Raw genomic sequence first — 17,313 nt, forward strand, 5'->3', positions numbered from 1 at the left:
GAATAACGTGAATGTTGCAGATATCCGTACACTTGTGTGTGCAGAATTATTTATGAGCGGAGACCGAAGCCGACTGCAGGGGTCTACTTCAAATTCAGAGCTGGCCACCTGAAAGCTTGCGGCGTTTGCCTGGTCTGGGAATGCAGCTTTCGCATTTTAGGCTGCAGACACTCCAGGTTCTCAACCCCGTTGAAAATGCTGAGAGGATTTTTGATCAAAACACCCCAGCTTTCTGCTGTCGTCCATGCCGGGTGTCCAGGAAGTTGTGGTTAGCATTGGCTCAGCTGTCATTAAAGCGGTATTAATGTGAAGCCCTTTCATCTGATGCTTATCTAGAACTTACGCGTTTTAGAGACAGGTCGTCTCTCCGGTGACATCCCCAGTCAGACAGGGATGTTAGGACCCTCAGATGATTTACAGTCTGCCATGTTTACCTCCAGTGAGACGCGCCTGTGTTTTAACACATTTGAAGCACCAACTATACTACAGCATAGGGCTGGGCGATAAATCGATTTAATCGATTAATTTGAATTTACAATTCTTTAAGATTTCATTTTTGGAAAATCTGGATTTTATTTTGCCAATACACTCATTGGGTTTCCATGAAGAGAACAGCATGTGATGCTGAATATATGTTTAGGCAAAAGTATTGTCAAAATATTGTTAAGTGAAAACTCTTTTTTATACCATAATACGAGGTACTTCATTTACTTATTTACTTTTTTTTTAACTTAGTTTGAAGTTCACAAGTGCAGTGAAGCCTGTTCTTAGCTCAATGTGTAATACCACTAGCAGCAAATGTTTTGTTATATTTTCATTGTTTATAATGGCACGGCTGCCATCTTGTTTTACAGGCATGTTTCACAGCTTGTTTTTAGTTGCACTTTGAATTCAGGTCAACTCTCTGATGAAATACTTGACATAAAGGCAAGGTTTTAAAATAATTTCTTTAATTTCTTTTTATGAAACAAAAAGGAGGAAAAAAAATCGATCAATCGGATTTGGTATGATAAAAATCGGAGATTTGATTTTTAATCCATATCGCCCACCCTACTACAGCAACGCTCTTGAAAATGGTCCGGCACAGGTCCCTCAGAGTATTAGTTTTATCTTGATGTGCTCTGATCTTGGACTTCACCTTCTTGGGTTTTGTGGTCTCGACTACACAACATTTTTTGACACTGGAGTTGTTTTAGGATGGTAGAGGTCTGGTCTTGGCCCCTCTACAACTAGAAGACAAACTTCAGCCTCCCGGTCCAAATGATTTGGATTTCTACCAAACGAAGATGCCATGGAAAACCATTGCCGCTGGTCAGAAACTGACCTCCTATAAGGCTCCAACAACAACGCATCCTTTCAAGCGACCTGGCTCTAACTTTTCCATCCTGCCGTGCATGTCTCCAACGCACGGGGCCCCTTTCTGACTAACAATTGGACAAGTTTCGCCCATCTCCAGCCAATCTGGCGCTGGTTTCCCCGCAGACCCGGCGGTCTCCAGCTGGCTCGCACCACTGCAGACTCCTCGTTAGCAATCTGCTTTGAACGACGGCGGTTATGTGGGCCATCATCGAGGCTGGACGTGATGCGGCAAAGCTTTCCTGTCGGTGAGGCGAACTGATCACACACACACACCCTCCTTCCAGATCCATCAGCATTTAGGCTTTCCTGAAACGAGCCAGGGCAGCTCTAAACGCTCCACGCCTGAGTGGTGCTGTTGTAACTCGCAGCAGCAGATAAAAGCAGCCTGGTGGTAAAAAACAAAAAACACAGGAACTAATTCAAAGGACATCACAGCGTTGGTTTACTGGTGGCTTCATCATTCTAATCGCATCCACACCACAGCCCCACCGATACTCTGAGGCACGAACAAAAACGACTGCATCAAATGAATTGGTTTGACCTTCTGAAGCATCTGGATTATCTGAGTACATCTGTCAATTTTCATCACATTGATGGCCCTGCTGGGTGCTCCCTGTGCGGAGGCAGAAGGCGGGCTCGCAAAGGCGCTCCCAGCGTGAACTTTTTGTGGTTTATGCAGCGACAACAGAACAGTTTATTCAGGGAGGATTTTGTGGATATATGTCTATATATTGGTTTGCATGTTTTGGCGCTGACAGCGGCACCGGCGGCGTGATTTATGGGCCGGGATCAACAGAAACGGCGAGGCTGTTGAATCCGTACCGTTAGACGTCGCCGCTGTCTGCAAAGCCTCATTGCCCCCAGTAGGAGAAGTCATTTGTCTTTCACGCCAGGTGACACGGGAGTGAAACAAGACAACCCAGCTCAAGAGTTTAGAGAGATTGGCTGTGTGCATTCTGCTGCAAGACGACTGGGCAGCTTTGAGTAGATGCAGGCATTAGGGTTTGTTTATAAGCGCAGGGACGACTGGAAACATCATAGCCGGGCACGGTTGTAGCAGCGCTTAAACACCAGCTTCTACCACATACTGTGCTTTCCTTTCCTTCAGTCAGCAAACCCAATATATCCTTTGATGTCTTCCCCTTTTTTTATAGTGTGACAAACAGGATCTTCTCCATAAACATGCAGTGATTTTTTTTAAATTTATTTTTGGTCGGGTAGCAGCTTCCCTTATCTCCCTGCTGCCAGCCTTGAAGATCTTACTATAAATTTGACACATGGAACATTAATGAGCTGATTTAGGTCTGGAGATAATGCCAATTAAAACTCGGCGACAAGAAGAAACCACATACCAACCTTTTTCACATCAAAAGGTGCGACGAGTATCAGCTTGATTTAATCTGGGAATAAATTTATACATTTCTGAGGCATTTTAGGCTCCAAATACCTAGCATGAACAGTCATAATAAACAAAAGTATGGCCGGTACTGAACCCTGACATTTAATTGGCCAAGCTTGTGTAAGAGGGTGTGGAGGGGGGCAAACAGAAAACCTGGAACTATAGCGGAACATACAAAAACTATTTGTTTGTTACACATATTCCGATAAATAATATCTGCTTTGTGCCTATCAGGGTGCATACTTTGTCCTTTTTAGTTATGTGGTTGTATAACAGCCATATGTGCAAACAATATGCATTTCTACAAAAAAAGGTAATAATAAAAATTAGTGCCAACATTCCTATTAGCTGGCGCGTCGTGTTTATTCATGTTTGCTGGAACACCTGTGGGCAATTATTCTGGATGCTGTATGCCAAATTAAAAAAAAAGAAGAATAATTGGTCTTTTTTCATTACCGCACACTCAAAACAACAGTGTTGAAACCATAAATCCCCGATCGGTCTATCACGGCTTTCATATAAAACTCCAACAACAGCCGGTGTGGTAAGCAGGGCTAAAAACAACAACAAATACTTGAAGTGGAGTCATGGGAACTGTACAGCTATGTCGGGTAACTCCTTTCATTGTTGTCTGTGAGGCTAATATGGCATTGACCTCTCTTAAGCCACTTCAACCCCCCCCTCAAAAATGTGATCTAATAGGTGCCTGAAAGCGAGGCAGTGTTGGATTAGATCAAAGCTGAAATCTTAATATGTTTTGAAACAATTTCAGAGAAGAATGGAGTATTATCTGGGTTTTTTTTGGATTTCACATCGACAATGAATTGGAGTATTCACACCCCTGAGTTTATTCACGTCTTGCCACGTTACGTCCTCAAACTTCCACGTATGTTATGGAGGCGGCACGTGATAAGCCAACACGAAGTTCTGCGCGGTTCTGAAGCGTGAATACAAAATGACCGTCTCCGGTTTTCAAACAATCTCTACAAATTCACACCTTGAAGGACCTCTGTGCATTTGCGAGTCAGTTCCCTGTGGAACCCATCTTTCCCTGCCGCTACAAAGTTTGCCCATCCTTCTAGGCAACGTCTTTGAACGTCAGCTTTACAGTCTTTCCACAAAATGTCCACTGGACTTTGACTGGGCCATTCTAACATATAAATGAGCTTTTATCTACATCATTGTAGCTCTAGCTGTACATTTAGGGTTGTTGGTTCCTACCTGCTGGAGGGTGAACTTCCCCCCCAGTCTCAAGTGTTTTGTAGCCTCAAACAAGTTTCCTTTCACCATCATCTTATATATACGTAGCTCCACCCTCCTTCCACGTCAACCCATAAAAGCCACCCTGCCACTGCTGATGAGAAGGCTTACTTCAGCATGAGGCTTCCACCTGCCTTCACCATGGTGTTCAGTGCACTTAGCATGTACAAAGGGACATTTTGGTCTCACATATTCTCCCATCTGACCCAGTGACCCGTGCAGCTGCCCCAGAGTTACCACGGGCCTCATCGCCGCTGCTTTGGGTAATGCCATCCTAGCCGGGCCTTTCAGTTTAGATGGACAAACACACCTTGGTAGGTTCCCCTTCCTTTAGGATGAGGGAGCAAACTGTGCTGTGTGTTCACAGACTTGTTATCAGTGCATAAACCCTCCAGACCACTAAGGTCTTCTAGCTCCAGCCTGCTCTGCATACCTAGAACCAGAACTAAACAAGGAGAAGCAGCATTGAGTTCCTATGCTCCACTTATCTGGAACAAACTTCCAAAGGACTGTAAAAGTGCGGAAAGCCTGAGTTCTTTTAAATCAAGCTCACTGCAAAAACAGAACTAAAAATAAGTCAAATTTTCTTGAAATTAGTGCATTTATTCTTGATTTTAGCAGGTAAATAAATGATCTGCCAATGGAGTATTTTCACCCCTAAAATAAGATAATTAGATATACCGCACTTGAAATAAGATGATAGAGATGAGTTGTTCCTATTTTAAGTGTAAAAAATCTCATTCCATTGGCAAATCATTTTATTTACCTGCTCAAATCAAGGACAAATGCACTAATTTCAAGAAGATTTGACTTATTTTTAGTTTCATTTTTGCAGTGCTTAAAAACACATTTGTTTAGGATAGCCTTAGACTTTTCTCATGAAACTGTTTTAGTGAAACATCATTAGTTCAACTTTGTAGTCCAACTGTTTTTCATATTTGCTTTTAGTTTCTGTTTCCCCATGTTTTATTTTGCTTCTTCATTTTATTCCAACTTGCTTTGATTCTGTTTTATTTTCCTATATTTTAATCATGTAAAGCATTTTGCATTTTCTCTACACCGAAACGTGCTACACAAGTAAATTTACCTTGCCTTTAAAACTTGAGATGCTACTTTACAAGTTGCTTTCACCTCCACAGCCCTATCCCTGCTGGGTCTGCTGTGTCTCTTGGGCTTTATGATGCTGTTTAATGATGTTCTCCACCAGACCTGTAATGCCCTCACAGGACAGCTGCATTTAAACTCAGATTACGTTCAACACAGGGGAACTTGTTAAAGCAGTTTTCTGAATTTATCTCCATCTACTCTGACTAAGCGTCCCTTTCCTAACCAAAGTAACGCATCCATCCCAACATGACGATGCCAAAACTGCCACCATGATTCACGGCAGGGATGGTGCAGTGATAAGTTTTCCATCAAACATACTAAGAGGGGTGGGGAGGTAAATACTAATGGAAATCAGGCTTTTCTGTTTGTTAATTGTAAAATTGTTTGAGAACCATGTATGTTTCCTTTCCGTGTCACAACGACAAACTACTTTGTGTTGCTCCATCACACAAATCCCAAAGCTGGATTTTTCATTTGTGCAGATAATTACACGGGCGGATGTGGTACTGACCAAGTCTAACTTTCTTTTTTCTTCCCACTGACCAAACAAAGCGCTACAATCCTGTTTCATTACCAATCAAGGAATGGCTCCAGCTTTACAGCAACTAAAGCTGAAACAAGATGGCAATTACTCGTACGGCTGACTTCAAATGCCCACACAATGTTACTGAGGGACCAAAAATAGGATTAAAAAAGGTAAAAATCAATGGATGACTGATGATCCAGTTGTTTGCGCCTTAGGAACGAGGAACAAAAGAAATACAGTGATATCATTAAGCCTAAGCCGGACGAATGAGGCTGTTTTTGCACCTATTGTTCACGACTCTCCTGAAACTCATTCATGTGCAGGTAATTAGTCTGAATAGCTGGATTAAAATATGACACTTGTAACTCTAACAGTTTTTACTCGGGCTGAAACCACGGTTTAATCGCCAGCATCCTCCAGGAAGTACGAGTTTGGTTTGAAATACACTCTTTTTTTTTAAGCCAAATCTATCACTAGACTATTGAGTTTCTAACTCTGGCATAAGTCCTTGAAAATTTCACACATGTTTGAGAAACAGGACAAAAAAAAAAAAAAAAGTTAAAAAGATAGCTGTTTATTTCATTTTTTGTCCCCACCAGTAGTTTATCCACAATCAGACTCAAAAGAAAAATATAGACTAAGATACACGAAATGTGGGGATTTTTTTTTTCTCGTTTTTAATGTATACCACAATTAATTTGCATGAACAGCATATGTGCATACTTTAAAGACTAATGCCAATATAATGACCATTGACTTCCAAGGTAATAATCCCACGCTTGAGATTGGGTTGAGTTATTTAGGACTGTAGGACTAGTGTGTGGGAAAAAAAAAAACCTGTTAGTGAGCACAAACAAAAACACAAAACCCAGTCACTTATCCATAGAACAAAACAAACGTTTTCACCCACGGCCTTCAAGACAGTTTTGAGAAAGCAACGGATCGTGCTCAAGTGTTAAAAAACGTTAACACCCAACAGTCTTCTTCACCTGAAGAATGGTGTTTTTTTTTCTTCCTACAGATATATCTTTATATATACAGATATATCTTTTGATAATTAACTCCCATACATGTAATTAAAATTACAAAAAAAAAATAATAATAATAATATTAAAGTGCTTTCTACTGACTTAAACTCTGAGAGAATGGCATTGAGACAGCATGTTTGAGAGTTAAGAATCGTGTTTTCTGATTAGCTGTGTTCATCAGTGCTTAGGGGGGGGGGGGGGATAAAGAACAACAGATGTAAGGCATGACCGGAATCAGACGGGTAGCAAGGAGAGCGGATCTGTGTCACAGGCAGCGTTGCGTGTGTGCGCAACTTACGGTGGCAGTCAGATACAGTCCAGGGGTTACCGAAACGTGAAGCCTGCCATCTGCACGCGTTTCAGAAGAACAACGACACCGGTGAACGATCGGGATCAGCAGACAGATGGTCGGGTTTCCGTATCCGTAATGTGCACATTAAAAAAAAAATAAACAATAATAATAATAATAATAAAAAAAATCTCTTTTTTTTTTCTCTTGCTAAACAAACTGGCCCAAAATATTTCTGATGAATGTGTTCGACAAAGCATAATTGGTGCTGTTAGTACAAAAATCATTTTTAACGGATCATCGAGTGTAAAAAGCTTGAGAGGAAAACTCCAAGATGAGGAAAGTTGCGCTATTAAACGGGTAAAAAAAAAAAAAAAAAAAAACACATTTAAAAAGATGCATTATGACAGGTAAACCCAGTTTGTCGTCGTGGATGGCCCTGTCCGTTTAGGATGGCGCCAACACGGAGCAGAAATGTCAGGGTCAAAGCTGGCTATTGAGTGTACTAGTCTGTGCTGTTGGAGGCGAACCTTTCCTGCCCCGTCTGAACAACTAGCGTCACGATCACGAAAGCACTGACAGAATCATCATCTTGCAGCATCTCAGCTGAGTGGGTATAAAAAATATAGACATTTGAAACCCTGAATATATGTTCATATGCGATTTTCTGCAACGAAAGACAATTTACAGCCGTCCCACTTAGATTATACACTGTCCTTTTTCAGACTTCACTCAATATAAAATGTTCTTTTGTGTGTGTGTGTGTGTGTGCCTCCCGCGGAGAGGAGGTTTCAATCCAATACGACACAAAAACAGCAATTACTATACCATCAACTGCCTGCATCAGTCAGCTCTTTGTTAATACACTAAAATTACCTGTGGATGAGAGACACAGAGTGACTTGAGAGAGGAGTGTGTGTGTGTGTGTGTGTGTGAACGCGATGACGTTACATCAGCATGTCTTTGTGGTGCCTGGCTATGTGCTGGCTCTTCTCTGAAGGCCTCCTGAAGCCCTTGGTGCAGTAGTCGCAGCGATGGGGGTAGTCCTTGGTGTGAATGGAGATGACGTGGCGCTTGAAGCCCGAAGCGTCCGTACTGTTGTACTCGCAGTACTGGCACTGATAGACCTTCCTGCCGCTGTGCGTCTTCATGTGCTTCTTCAGCTCCGCCGGCTGCCGGAAGCCTCGCCGGCAGCGCTTGCACTTGAAGGGCAGGTCCTTCGTGTGCAGGGACAGGATGTGGCGGCTCAGGGTGAACGTGTCGGGCGCGTTGAAGTTGCAGTGCCGACACTGGTGCACCTTGTTGCCTTTGTGCGTCTCGGCGTGCTTCTTCAGCTCCGACGGCCGGTGGAAGCCTTTCTCGCACACGTCGCACTGGTGCGGGAAGTCCTTGGTGTGAACTGAGATTATGTGGCGTTTAAGGTCACTGGAGTTGGTGCTCTTGTGGTCACAGTGTGGACACTGGTGGGTCTTGTGGCCCTGCACCATCTCTATGTGACGCTGCAGTTCCCGTGCGTCGGCGTAGGCCTGGGGGCAGTGGCTGCACTTAAAGGGCAGGTCGGCGCCGTGCTTGCTCTTGATGTGAGTCTTAAGGTTGGACTGGTCTGCGCAGCGGAACTCGCAGTGCGGACACTGGTAGGGCTTCTCCCCCGTGTGGGTCCGCATGTGCTTCTTGAGCTCCGACGGGTGGCGGAAGCCTTTGGCGCACTCGACGCACACGTGTGCAAAGTTCTTGCTGTGGACCGCCAGCAAGTGCCGGTTGAGCAGCCCCTGCTCGGCCGTCTCGTAGTCGCAGTATTTGCAATGATGGAGTTTGGGCTCTCTGTCCTTGACGATGAGCTTGTCGGAGCCCAGCGGGCTGGACTCGTGATAGCGTCTCGTGTACTCGGTGTATTCCGGGGATCGCTCGGTGTTGTGGCTCAGAAGCTTGTGGCTCTCCAGGTGATTGTGGAAGCTGACCTTCTTGTTGGTGGTAAAGTCACAGTCAGTGCACTGGTACTTCTTCTTGAGCAGATGGTCGGGGTGGTTTTTCATGTGGCATTTGAGGAAGCCCCGCGATCGAAACTTCTTTGCACAGATGTGGCAAGGGTAGACGGTCAGAGGCATCCCGTCTGGTCCAATAATAACAGCTGGAAAAAAGTTTAGGATAACAGCAGGGAATTAGTTTGATCGCCCTTTGGAGAAATTCGTTTGAGTTGATGTTTTTAGTGCCAGTCTGAGTTTTACGCTCATCGTCGGTATTTTGCTCTTTTCAGAATATATTTGAAACGTTTCTTTCAGTTCCGTCAATGTTAAAAATAAGAGGTGGGTGCAAATGCTTACATTTAATGCAAACTTTTGTAATATTATAACTTAGGTCTAGAATACACACGTACGTATCCACACCAATATACGGGGAAATGTACTTCACGAAACTGCAAAAAACTCACACTTCCAGTGGCAATTGAAATTATCCTGGTATAATCCAACTGCATGTTTCAACACTTTTCTTGGCAGAACTGATAAAGTTAATATAAAATGATTGGTTTCCTGGCATGGTAGCAGCATTTAAGCATAAACTCACAAAGTAAAAAAAAGAAAATCCTCAGTTTCAAGCTGGATTGAAATTTGCAGAGACAATTTCTCCCGAAGGAAAGTTTTCTGGTAAGCCAGGACAACCATCGTGCTTACAGGAAACAATTAGGAGGAGACAATGTGGGGCTTTAAAATCTAAGAAAGTCGTACCAACTGTTGAGCACGGCGGCGGCAGCGTCATTCTAAAGATTTACTTTGTGGCTCAATGACCAAAGTGGATGGAAAAATGGAAATTGTTCAAATTCACCTCAAATCAGCAGCTAGATGGTTGAAACTTGGGCCGCGTCGGGTTTACCAACAAGACAATGAGTTAAAACCCACAATAAAACTGCTGTGTTTCAGTGGAGAGAGAAGGTTAGAATCAAGCTTTTGGAGACGGCCCCAAATCCACTTAAATGAACATTTTTGAACTATTGCTTAGGTGCCAGGAAGCCAATCTATGCAAATGTACTATACAGTAAGGAGATCAACCACTGTGACGAGATCATACCAGGATATTGCTGATGGCTACAAAAAAGTGCAGTTCTTCAAATGTTAATATGCTCGTACACGTGTGCATATATATATATATATATATATATATATATATATATATATATATATATATATATATATATATATATATATATATATATATATATATATATATATATATATACACTAACCTTTGCAATTTAGATGTGTGAATTTGATAAAATCCACAATATTTCCACTCATTCTTGTTTTTGAAAAGCATTGAACATCGTTATCGTCTCATCATTCTGACAAATACATGTAAACTCCTGACATTTTGGCATTTTTAACCCTAACATCAGAACACTGAGGCCATCGTTATTGATTTCATACCAGTCTGACACTGCCGCGTGTCTCCTTTTTTGTTCTTCTTGGGTTTCGGTTTAAGAGCACGGTTTGGGCCCATTCCCTCTCGGATTTGCAAAAAAGGCGTTGCGACTCCATTCTTCACCTGATCTATGGTATTACCTGCACAGACGTTGCAGATGGTTACAATGAATTTCACAGCACACAAACAATTATTTCACACCAGCTTGAACCGGTAATATTTTTATTTCCCAGAAGACTTCCTCCCGCTGCAATGTGATCCAATTTTAACCATGCAACAAAACAAACATCAGCTGATGACAGTAATCACACAAATTTCAGCTTGACCAGTAATCAGCCAATCACAGAGAAACGGAGAAATTTAATTTTCATCCGACCAGTTAAGGCCCCATTATCAAGCAAACTCACTTGGTACAATGACAACGCTTTTGGGTGCAGACGCTGTAGCTGAGTGAAAAACACTCAAACTTAGCTCAGCGTCAAACGTAGTTACACAGCACTCTTAAAAAACGGTTAACCAAAGTGCTTCAAGGTTACGACAATCATAGCAATTTAAATAAAACTGTAATCAGGATAAATAAAACACAGAAGAATTAACATTTCTAAAACCTATTTAGCATCTGATAATCAAAGGCCAGAGATTTGAAAGATATTTAAATGACTCTATGCTCTGAGCGGTGCTCCCTCCAGATAAAGATGATAGCAGCAAGGCTGATGCATTAAGAGTTTGATAAGACCCTGATTAGCATCTCTCACACAGCCGCATCTCCTAATATTAACAACAAATACTTGTGATAGAGCAGCTAGAAATGATGTTCCTATTTTATTTTTCTTAAAGAGAAATCTGTGTGGCTTAAAAATCAACCTCGGCAGGTAAAAAAACACAACCTGGAAATTAGCGAGCAAACGCCGATCAGTGCATCTAAACTAAGTTTGCTGTAAAAGCAACACACACAGCAGCTCCATAATATCTGTTATTGCCCAAACCTGTTAAAAAGGACTTTATTATTGTTTAGTTAACAAAAGCAAACATACCAATTTCATCACTATCATCGTCATCACTCTGGTCGTCATCGTTGTCGTCTTCATCATCATCCTCGTCGTCATCCTCCTCCTCTTCTTCCTTTATAGTGTTCTTGACTGCCATATAGACCATTTTGTCACGACCAACTCCCAATCGGCCGGACGACGCGGCTTCCAGGTCGGGGTGGCCGTTCTGGTAATCATCTTCTGTTATCACCTCTGTTCCACCTAAAAACGTAAGGATAATCGTTAGAATAAACTTATTTGGTCTACAATATGGCCTGCGAGTTAGTTTGAAGGTGACTTGCCTAAATCATCATCTGCTTCAGCTTTAAAAATGTAGACTTTTATGACCTCCGAGTCTTCCTCTTCTTTGATTTCCTTGTCTTCCATGACTTCTGTGCTGATCTCCAGAGGCGTGTCTCCTATGTCTAGCTTCTCTCCCACCTCATCAACTTCAATGACATGAAAATCAGGGGTTACGCCAACATAAATAAACACAAGCACAGGGAGATCGTTTTAGTTGTGCTATAGTATGAACAATCTTACGGGAGATCATGAGGTAATCCTCGGAGCTGCTTTGTGCATCGTCGTCCTCGTCTGTCTGCAGGGGAACCTCCTCTGTGGGCAGCTGTTGATGGATTATGGTCTCGGTGTTTGCCTCCGCCACCATCAACCCTTCTGACACCAGCTGGTGATCCAGTGTGCTCGCCTGGTCCTCAGACAGCAGCTCTGCCACAAACACCTGGTCTTGCATGTCATCGTGGTGATGATGGTGGTGATGGTGGTGGTGGTGATGGTTAGAGTCCTGGATGAGGTCCGCTGTAAGAACGTGGTGGTGGTGGTGATGGGCGTCCAGCGCTTCCTCCATAGCGACCTCTGTCCCCAGTATATTGTCAGGCATGATCACACTGTGTCCTGGGGAGACCATGTCTTCGCTCGTCATTTCATGAGCCTCTACAGCCTGAGCCTGCAGACTTTCCACATCCACCTCCAATCCTTCCACACCCTCTGCTTCTAAACCGTGCACTTCCACTTCTTCCTCCAGGCCTTCGACGACATGAGCTTCCAGAGCCTCGACGTCCACCTCGGCCTCCAGGCCTTCGACCACTTGCGCCACGAGACCCTCGACTTCGACCTCGCCTTCCAGGTCCTCAACAACCTGAGCTTCCAACTCCACCACGTGTGTCTGTACGCCGTCAACGACTTCTGCCTCCAAGCCCTCCACGTCTGCATGCAGGCCCTCCACCACCTCGGTCTCCAGTCCTTCAACCACTTCGGTTTCCAGGCCTTCAACCTCCAACTCATGCTCGAGGAGGATGCCCTCGTCCGTCATCACATCGGACAGAAGCATGCCCTCGGGCACCGACACCACAATGTGCTCTCCATCGATGTGAGCTAAGCCTCCCATGCCTGCAACTGCGAGAACCAGAAGGAGAGTTTAAAAATAGCATCAAAAGCCACAACCTTAGTCAAATGCTTGTGAGGGCGCATCATCAGGTTATTCATGAGCTTTGCAGGAAAATGTTATTCCACGATGAGACTGAAGATAGCCACTACCCACTGCTCGGAGCAAAGCCTATTTTAGAGCTACTTCCTTGCATCTAGAACTGAAATTAAAAAACTTTAAGTAAACACTGTGATGGGTATTTGTGAACCACCTATTCACTTTTACACGAGACAGTTGTTTACTTGATTCTGGGGATGCAAACAAATAATCGACTTACGATTAATTGTTAATCAGATTAAAGTGTGTTCCATACAATTAAAGCTATAGTTAGTAATCCTGTCCAGATGTTTTGTTATACTGGGTGAAATGGTCCATCCATCCTGAAAGTAGTCAATATATCATGTATTCAGATAAAGGAGGTTAAAAAAAATTGATCACTGTGAGAGCTACAGGCCTGTAAAAACTAACTGATAATAGCCCTTTGCACCAAAACGGCAGGGACTGGTTAGTTTTGTTTCTGCTCTCGCCCCCCTCTGTCCTTCAAGTTTCATGGGAATCACCTTATCTATTGGTTGTCCCAATAGGCACCTTATCTAATGGTTGTCCCACGCGAGTGTGTGTGTACGTTCCTTGCATGCGCTCTTCTAGTGTTTATGTATCCTGTTAGCTTTAGCGTTAGCTGTTCACTGTAGCTCCGCTGCTCTCACATATACTTTGAACATGGCTGAGAGTCGTAAAAAGCAAACCTCATTCAAGTTTATGAGAAGAAGAGGAAGGCCTTGACAGAAAGAAACAAGACGAGTGGATCTGGGAGATTTTTTTCAAGCGATCCCCCTGAGTAGTGGAAGGTAGCAAGTTGTATAACTTGCACATGCGCAGTTATACAAAAAGACACTTGGGGAAACCTCTGGAAAAAATAATTGCCGACTCTTCCTTTAACTGATAACATCCGCTTAGACTGACCTTCTTTCAGTGATGTAGAATGGCCGCCATTCAAAAGCTGCCGGTCATTCTAAAGTGGACCCAGACCACCGTATTTGTAAGAGAAAAAAATCACGACCGAGGCAACATGAAGCGGTCCAAAGTCTGGTGCGGGGTTATTTTTGCACTGTTTAATGATGACAAGGATACAAAACGCTCTTTATGCGTTTTTTTTAAATATATATAAACAACAAGCTCCATAACTTGTTGGCTAAATAACGTCCAGTCAGCCAGGCTGCATGACGGAGCAGAGTCAACTTCTCAACCAAAACTCACTGATGTGCTCAGAAGGCGAGGTTGTGTTGACAGAAAAGCGAAGAGCATTACACAAAAACGTGTAACTTGATAGGAAAATACATGATGCCAATAAGCACGGTAGATGTTGGGGATTGTTACTGTTTCATATATTTTATTCTATTCAACTTGTTTGTATTCAGTAACCTAATAGAATCAGGTTTTGTTATATTTTATAAATATGTCCAAGTTTAATGTGTGAGAAAACCACAATTTTCGTTTATTCAGTATTTAATACAGGTGGCACAATAAATTTAAAATAGAATTATGTGCCTCTTTTAATATTCAACAAATTGTAAAAAAAAAAAAAAACAAAAAAAAAAAACAGTCCTTCATGTTATGGAAACACCCTCTTGATACAAGAGAAAACTAGGGTTTTTAAGAGAATGGCCGCTTATTAATTAAATGTTAAATAAAATCAATTAACTTCAGATTAACTTATTATTCGATAACTTGCATCCGTACTTCATTTGTGTATCAAATAAAGCTTGTTATTTCTTCAATGTGAAATAATTATATCTACTTTCCACCTAGCTATGGACTTCAAGACACAAAAATGTTTATTCCACAGAATTACCCTCACATCATTTGTAGGTATTCATTTAGTAATGCTGGACGTGGGCATATGAAAAGTCAAAAGATCTCCTAAGACCTTGAGAAAAGTTCCAGCGTTTAAAATGCAACGTTACTATAACAATGTGATGCTACGTTGACTCCATGCTTTCATTTCACACATCTTACTAGACAGACTTCTGACAATCATTCACTGTGTGCTAAAGTTACACATTATTGGGGTAAACTCAAATTGACCTTCCTAACCACCCACCAAAGTCTTGCATGATCATAGCATGGGGCATCTTCAGCTCCTGGGTGTGTAGCTCCAATACTCCTCCTCCTTGATCCATGTCTTCACTTCGTAAAAAAACTGTAACATTTTATTGTACACGTCAACAATCATTTGCTTTGATCCCATAAACGGTGATTTGAGTATTTCAAAGATGGAGATGACAAATTACCTAAAAGATAACGTGTACTTTCACAGCTAAAACAAAAGTGAAAGGTAAGACCGTGCAAACGTGCTCAGCACTAAATTACATACCTTCACATTTAGTTACAACACCTTTACAATAAAACCAACCGGGTAGCTGTAGTGCCTTGTTCCATCAAGACAATCACCCTGAAAAAGAAGACAAAAAAAACAACAAATCACACCGACATTTCTAGACATATTTAGAGCTGTTACACAGTTATGTGCAAATTCTTTCTGTGAAGTTGGTATTTATATGCTGGCGTTAACCTAAAGAACTCCAAATGAAAGTAGAAAAGAAAAACATTTCTGTAATTTAGAGGGAAAAGAGTTGTCTTTTTTTATTTTATTGAACACTGGCTCCATCTATTGTTTATCCAGAATACTACATGCAGGATAAATCTGCACTAGTTCAGCTACATACACCTGGATCCTGCTGGGCTTGATGGGCAGAGCCCTGCTGCACAAACAATAGGACAGACAGTCTGCTGAGTGAGCAGGGTGCAGCGCTGACAGGCGGCGGCTCTCAAAGCGTTTGGATGATGTTATGTTATTGTGCACGGAATGCAATGCCGTCCATGCTGATGTGCATTGCGCTCATTTAATGCTGTCTGTAGTGATGGGTTGCTGTTTTTTTTTTTTTTGTTGTTGTTGTTGTTGCATTGCAAGGATATTGTATATATGAAGCTACACCCTTCCGGGATAAAAAGACGAGCATTGGGCTATCACGTTAATCGTCCCAGATACATCCAAATGTCTCGTATCAACACAAAATTACAAATGCTCAGACTTTATGGCCACCACTGAAAGCACCGCAGTTATGCAATGCATAACAAGGGGGCTACCGCCCTCCACCCACCGAAGCTAACTAGCCAGCAGGCTAAAGGAAAGTCTCCGAGCGCCATTTTGTTTTAGCACTGAAGCTAATTCACTGCAGTCCTTAACGCGACTAAAAACGCACTTGCACACCGCCACGCTTGAATATAAAATAAGATAATAAAAGACCACGAATCAGCGAGAGACTGTGCATGTACTGCGTTATTGGAAAACGACATTTCGCTCTTATCTCCGTGCAGACGGCCGTCCGTCCGGCTAGCTAGCTTGCTAAGCTAGGCGGCGCAGCTTGTGCCGCATTATCTTCCATGTTGTTTCTCGAAGGAGGCCCGCTACGTTTGACTGGGCCTTTGCGTCCTATTCCCCGTGCCTCTGCGGTCGATTTGAAATATTTTTACCTGATAGCTTCGTCTTCAGACTCTATCGGTGTGTCTCCCCCTTGGCGAATTTGTCTGTTATTGTTTTGGTTTATTTTTGACGGTAAGCTAAGTGCGGCCTGCAGTTTTTGGATTCCCGGCCACTCTTTGCTAGGCCTCGGCCAATCAGCTTGCTCCCTGACAAGCAGAGGGAGGGCGGGGGGCAGACAATGCGTGGCCTCGTTTACCGCTGATCCCTTACTATTTGCGTCATGCATAGGAGAGCAGTTACATTAAAACAATCCATGGCGCAATTTAAGGATCTAATTAAACTGTCATCGAGTACTGGATATATAATCATTAAATCTGATTTTTGGAAGAAAAGAAAGTTCATGTTTGCCCAATCTGCGCTCAGACTTTGCACGCACAGATGAGGCCTGTAGGCCATTTTGTCACAAGGGGTGGGTAGCAGCGTAGCGCTCTCTCGTTTTGAGGGCTGATCGCGCAGCTTCGCCTCTCTCTGGTTTCGGCAGCAGTCTCCATAGCCCTGGTGCAACATTGCAATAACATTTTAATCACGATCAGTCAAGAAATATTGCGTCAAAAAATTTAAAGGGTTTTAAGCAACTTATTTTTATTAGAGTGATAGGATAGTTGGACATTTATATCTAGAAATGTGTGCCACCTTGCAACATCCGAATAGCAGTCTTACACATTCTACTAATTGTTGATTGATTATCCACTGAAGTTGACAATTTGTTTATATATAATTATAGGGACAACAGTGGCGCCTTCAGAAATATTTCACGGGGGTGGTCAACTCTTGGTTTGGCAATGAAACTAAAACCCATGATTTTAGAATTTTATTCTACTGTTGTAGTAAGGCTGCCTGTAGAAAACTATCAGAAAGACTTAAGTAAACGCTTGCAAATCTCATTTGGTTTTTAATGTGTTTTTTTGTGTGGAT

At 42.6% G+C, this 17,313-nt stretch overlaps 1 protein-coding gene across 1 annotated transcript; it reads right to left on the reverse strand.

The window, feature by feature from the left end:
• Positions 1-6,204: 6,204 nt before the first annotated feature.
• Positions 6,205-16,633, reverse strand: znf711 (zinc finger protein 711). The gene is made up of 8 exons (XM_012859533.3): positions 16,389-16,633; positions 15,229-15,306; positions 14,956-15,054; positions 11,954-12,823; positions 11,713-11,859; positions 11,417-11,632; positions 10,388-10,522; positions 6,205-9,096 (listed from the first exon to the last, which is right to left on the reverse strand). Exons 3-8 carry the CDS (start codon positions 15,032-15,034, stop codon positions 7,916-7,918), a joined length of 2,628 nt encoding a protein of 875 aa, XP_012714987.2. The 5' UTR covers positions 15,035-15,054; positions 15,229-15,306; positions 16,389-16,633; the 3' UTR covers positions 6,205-7,915.
• Positions 16,634-17,313: the final 680 nt, after the last annotated feature.

This window comes from Fundulus heteroclitus, unplaced genomic scaffold (assembly GCF_011125445.2).
Source record: "Fundulus heteroclitus isolate FHET01 unplaced genomic scaffold, MU-UCD_Fhet_4.1 scaffold_97, whole genome shotgun sequence".
In the NCBI taxonomy this organism is placed as follows: Eukaryota; Metazoa; Chordata; class Actinopteri; order Cyprinodontiformes; family Fundulidae; genus Fundulus; species Fundulus heteroclitus.

Coding starts and splice junctions, on each gene's coding strand:
- znf711 (XM_012859533.3), bottom strand. CDS start 15,034: ATGGATCAAGGAGGAGGAGTATTGGAGCTACACACCCAGGAGCTGAAG. Junction 10,523..11,416: donor CGATGATAGTGATGAAATTG/GTATGTTTGCTT, acceptor ACGTCTGTGCAG/GTAATACCATAGATCAGGTG. Junction 9,097..10,387: donor CACGCGGCAGTGTCAGACTG/GTATGAAATCAA, acceptor ACTTTTTTCCAG/CTGTTATTATTGGACCAGAC.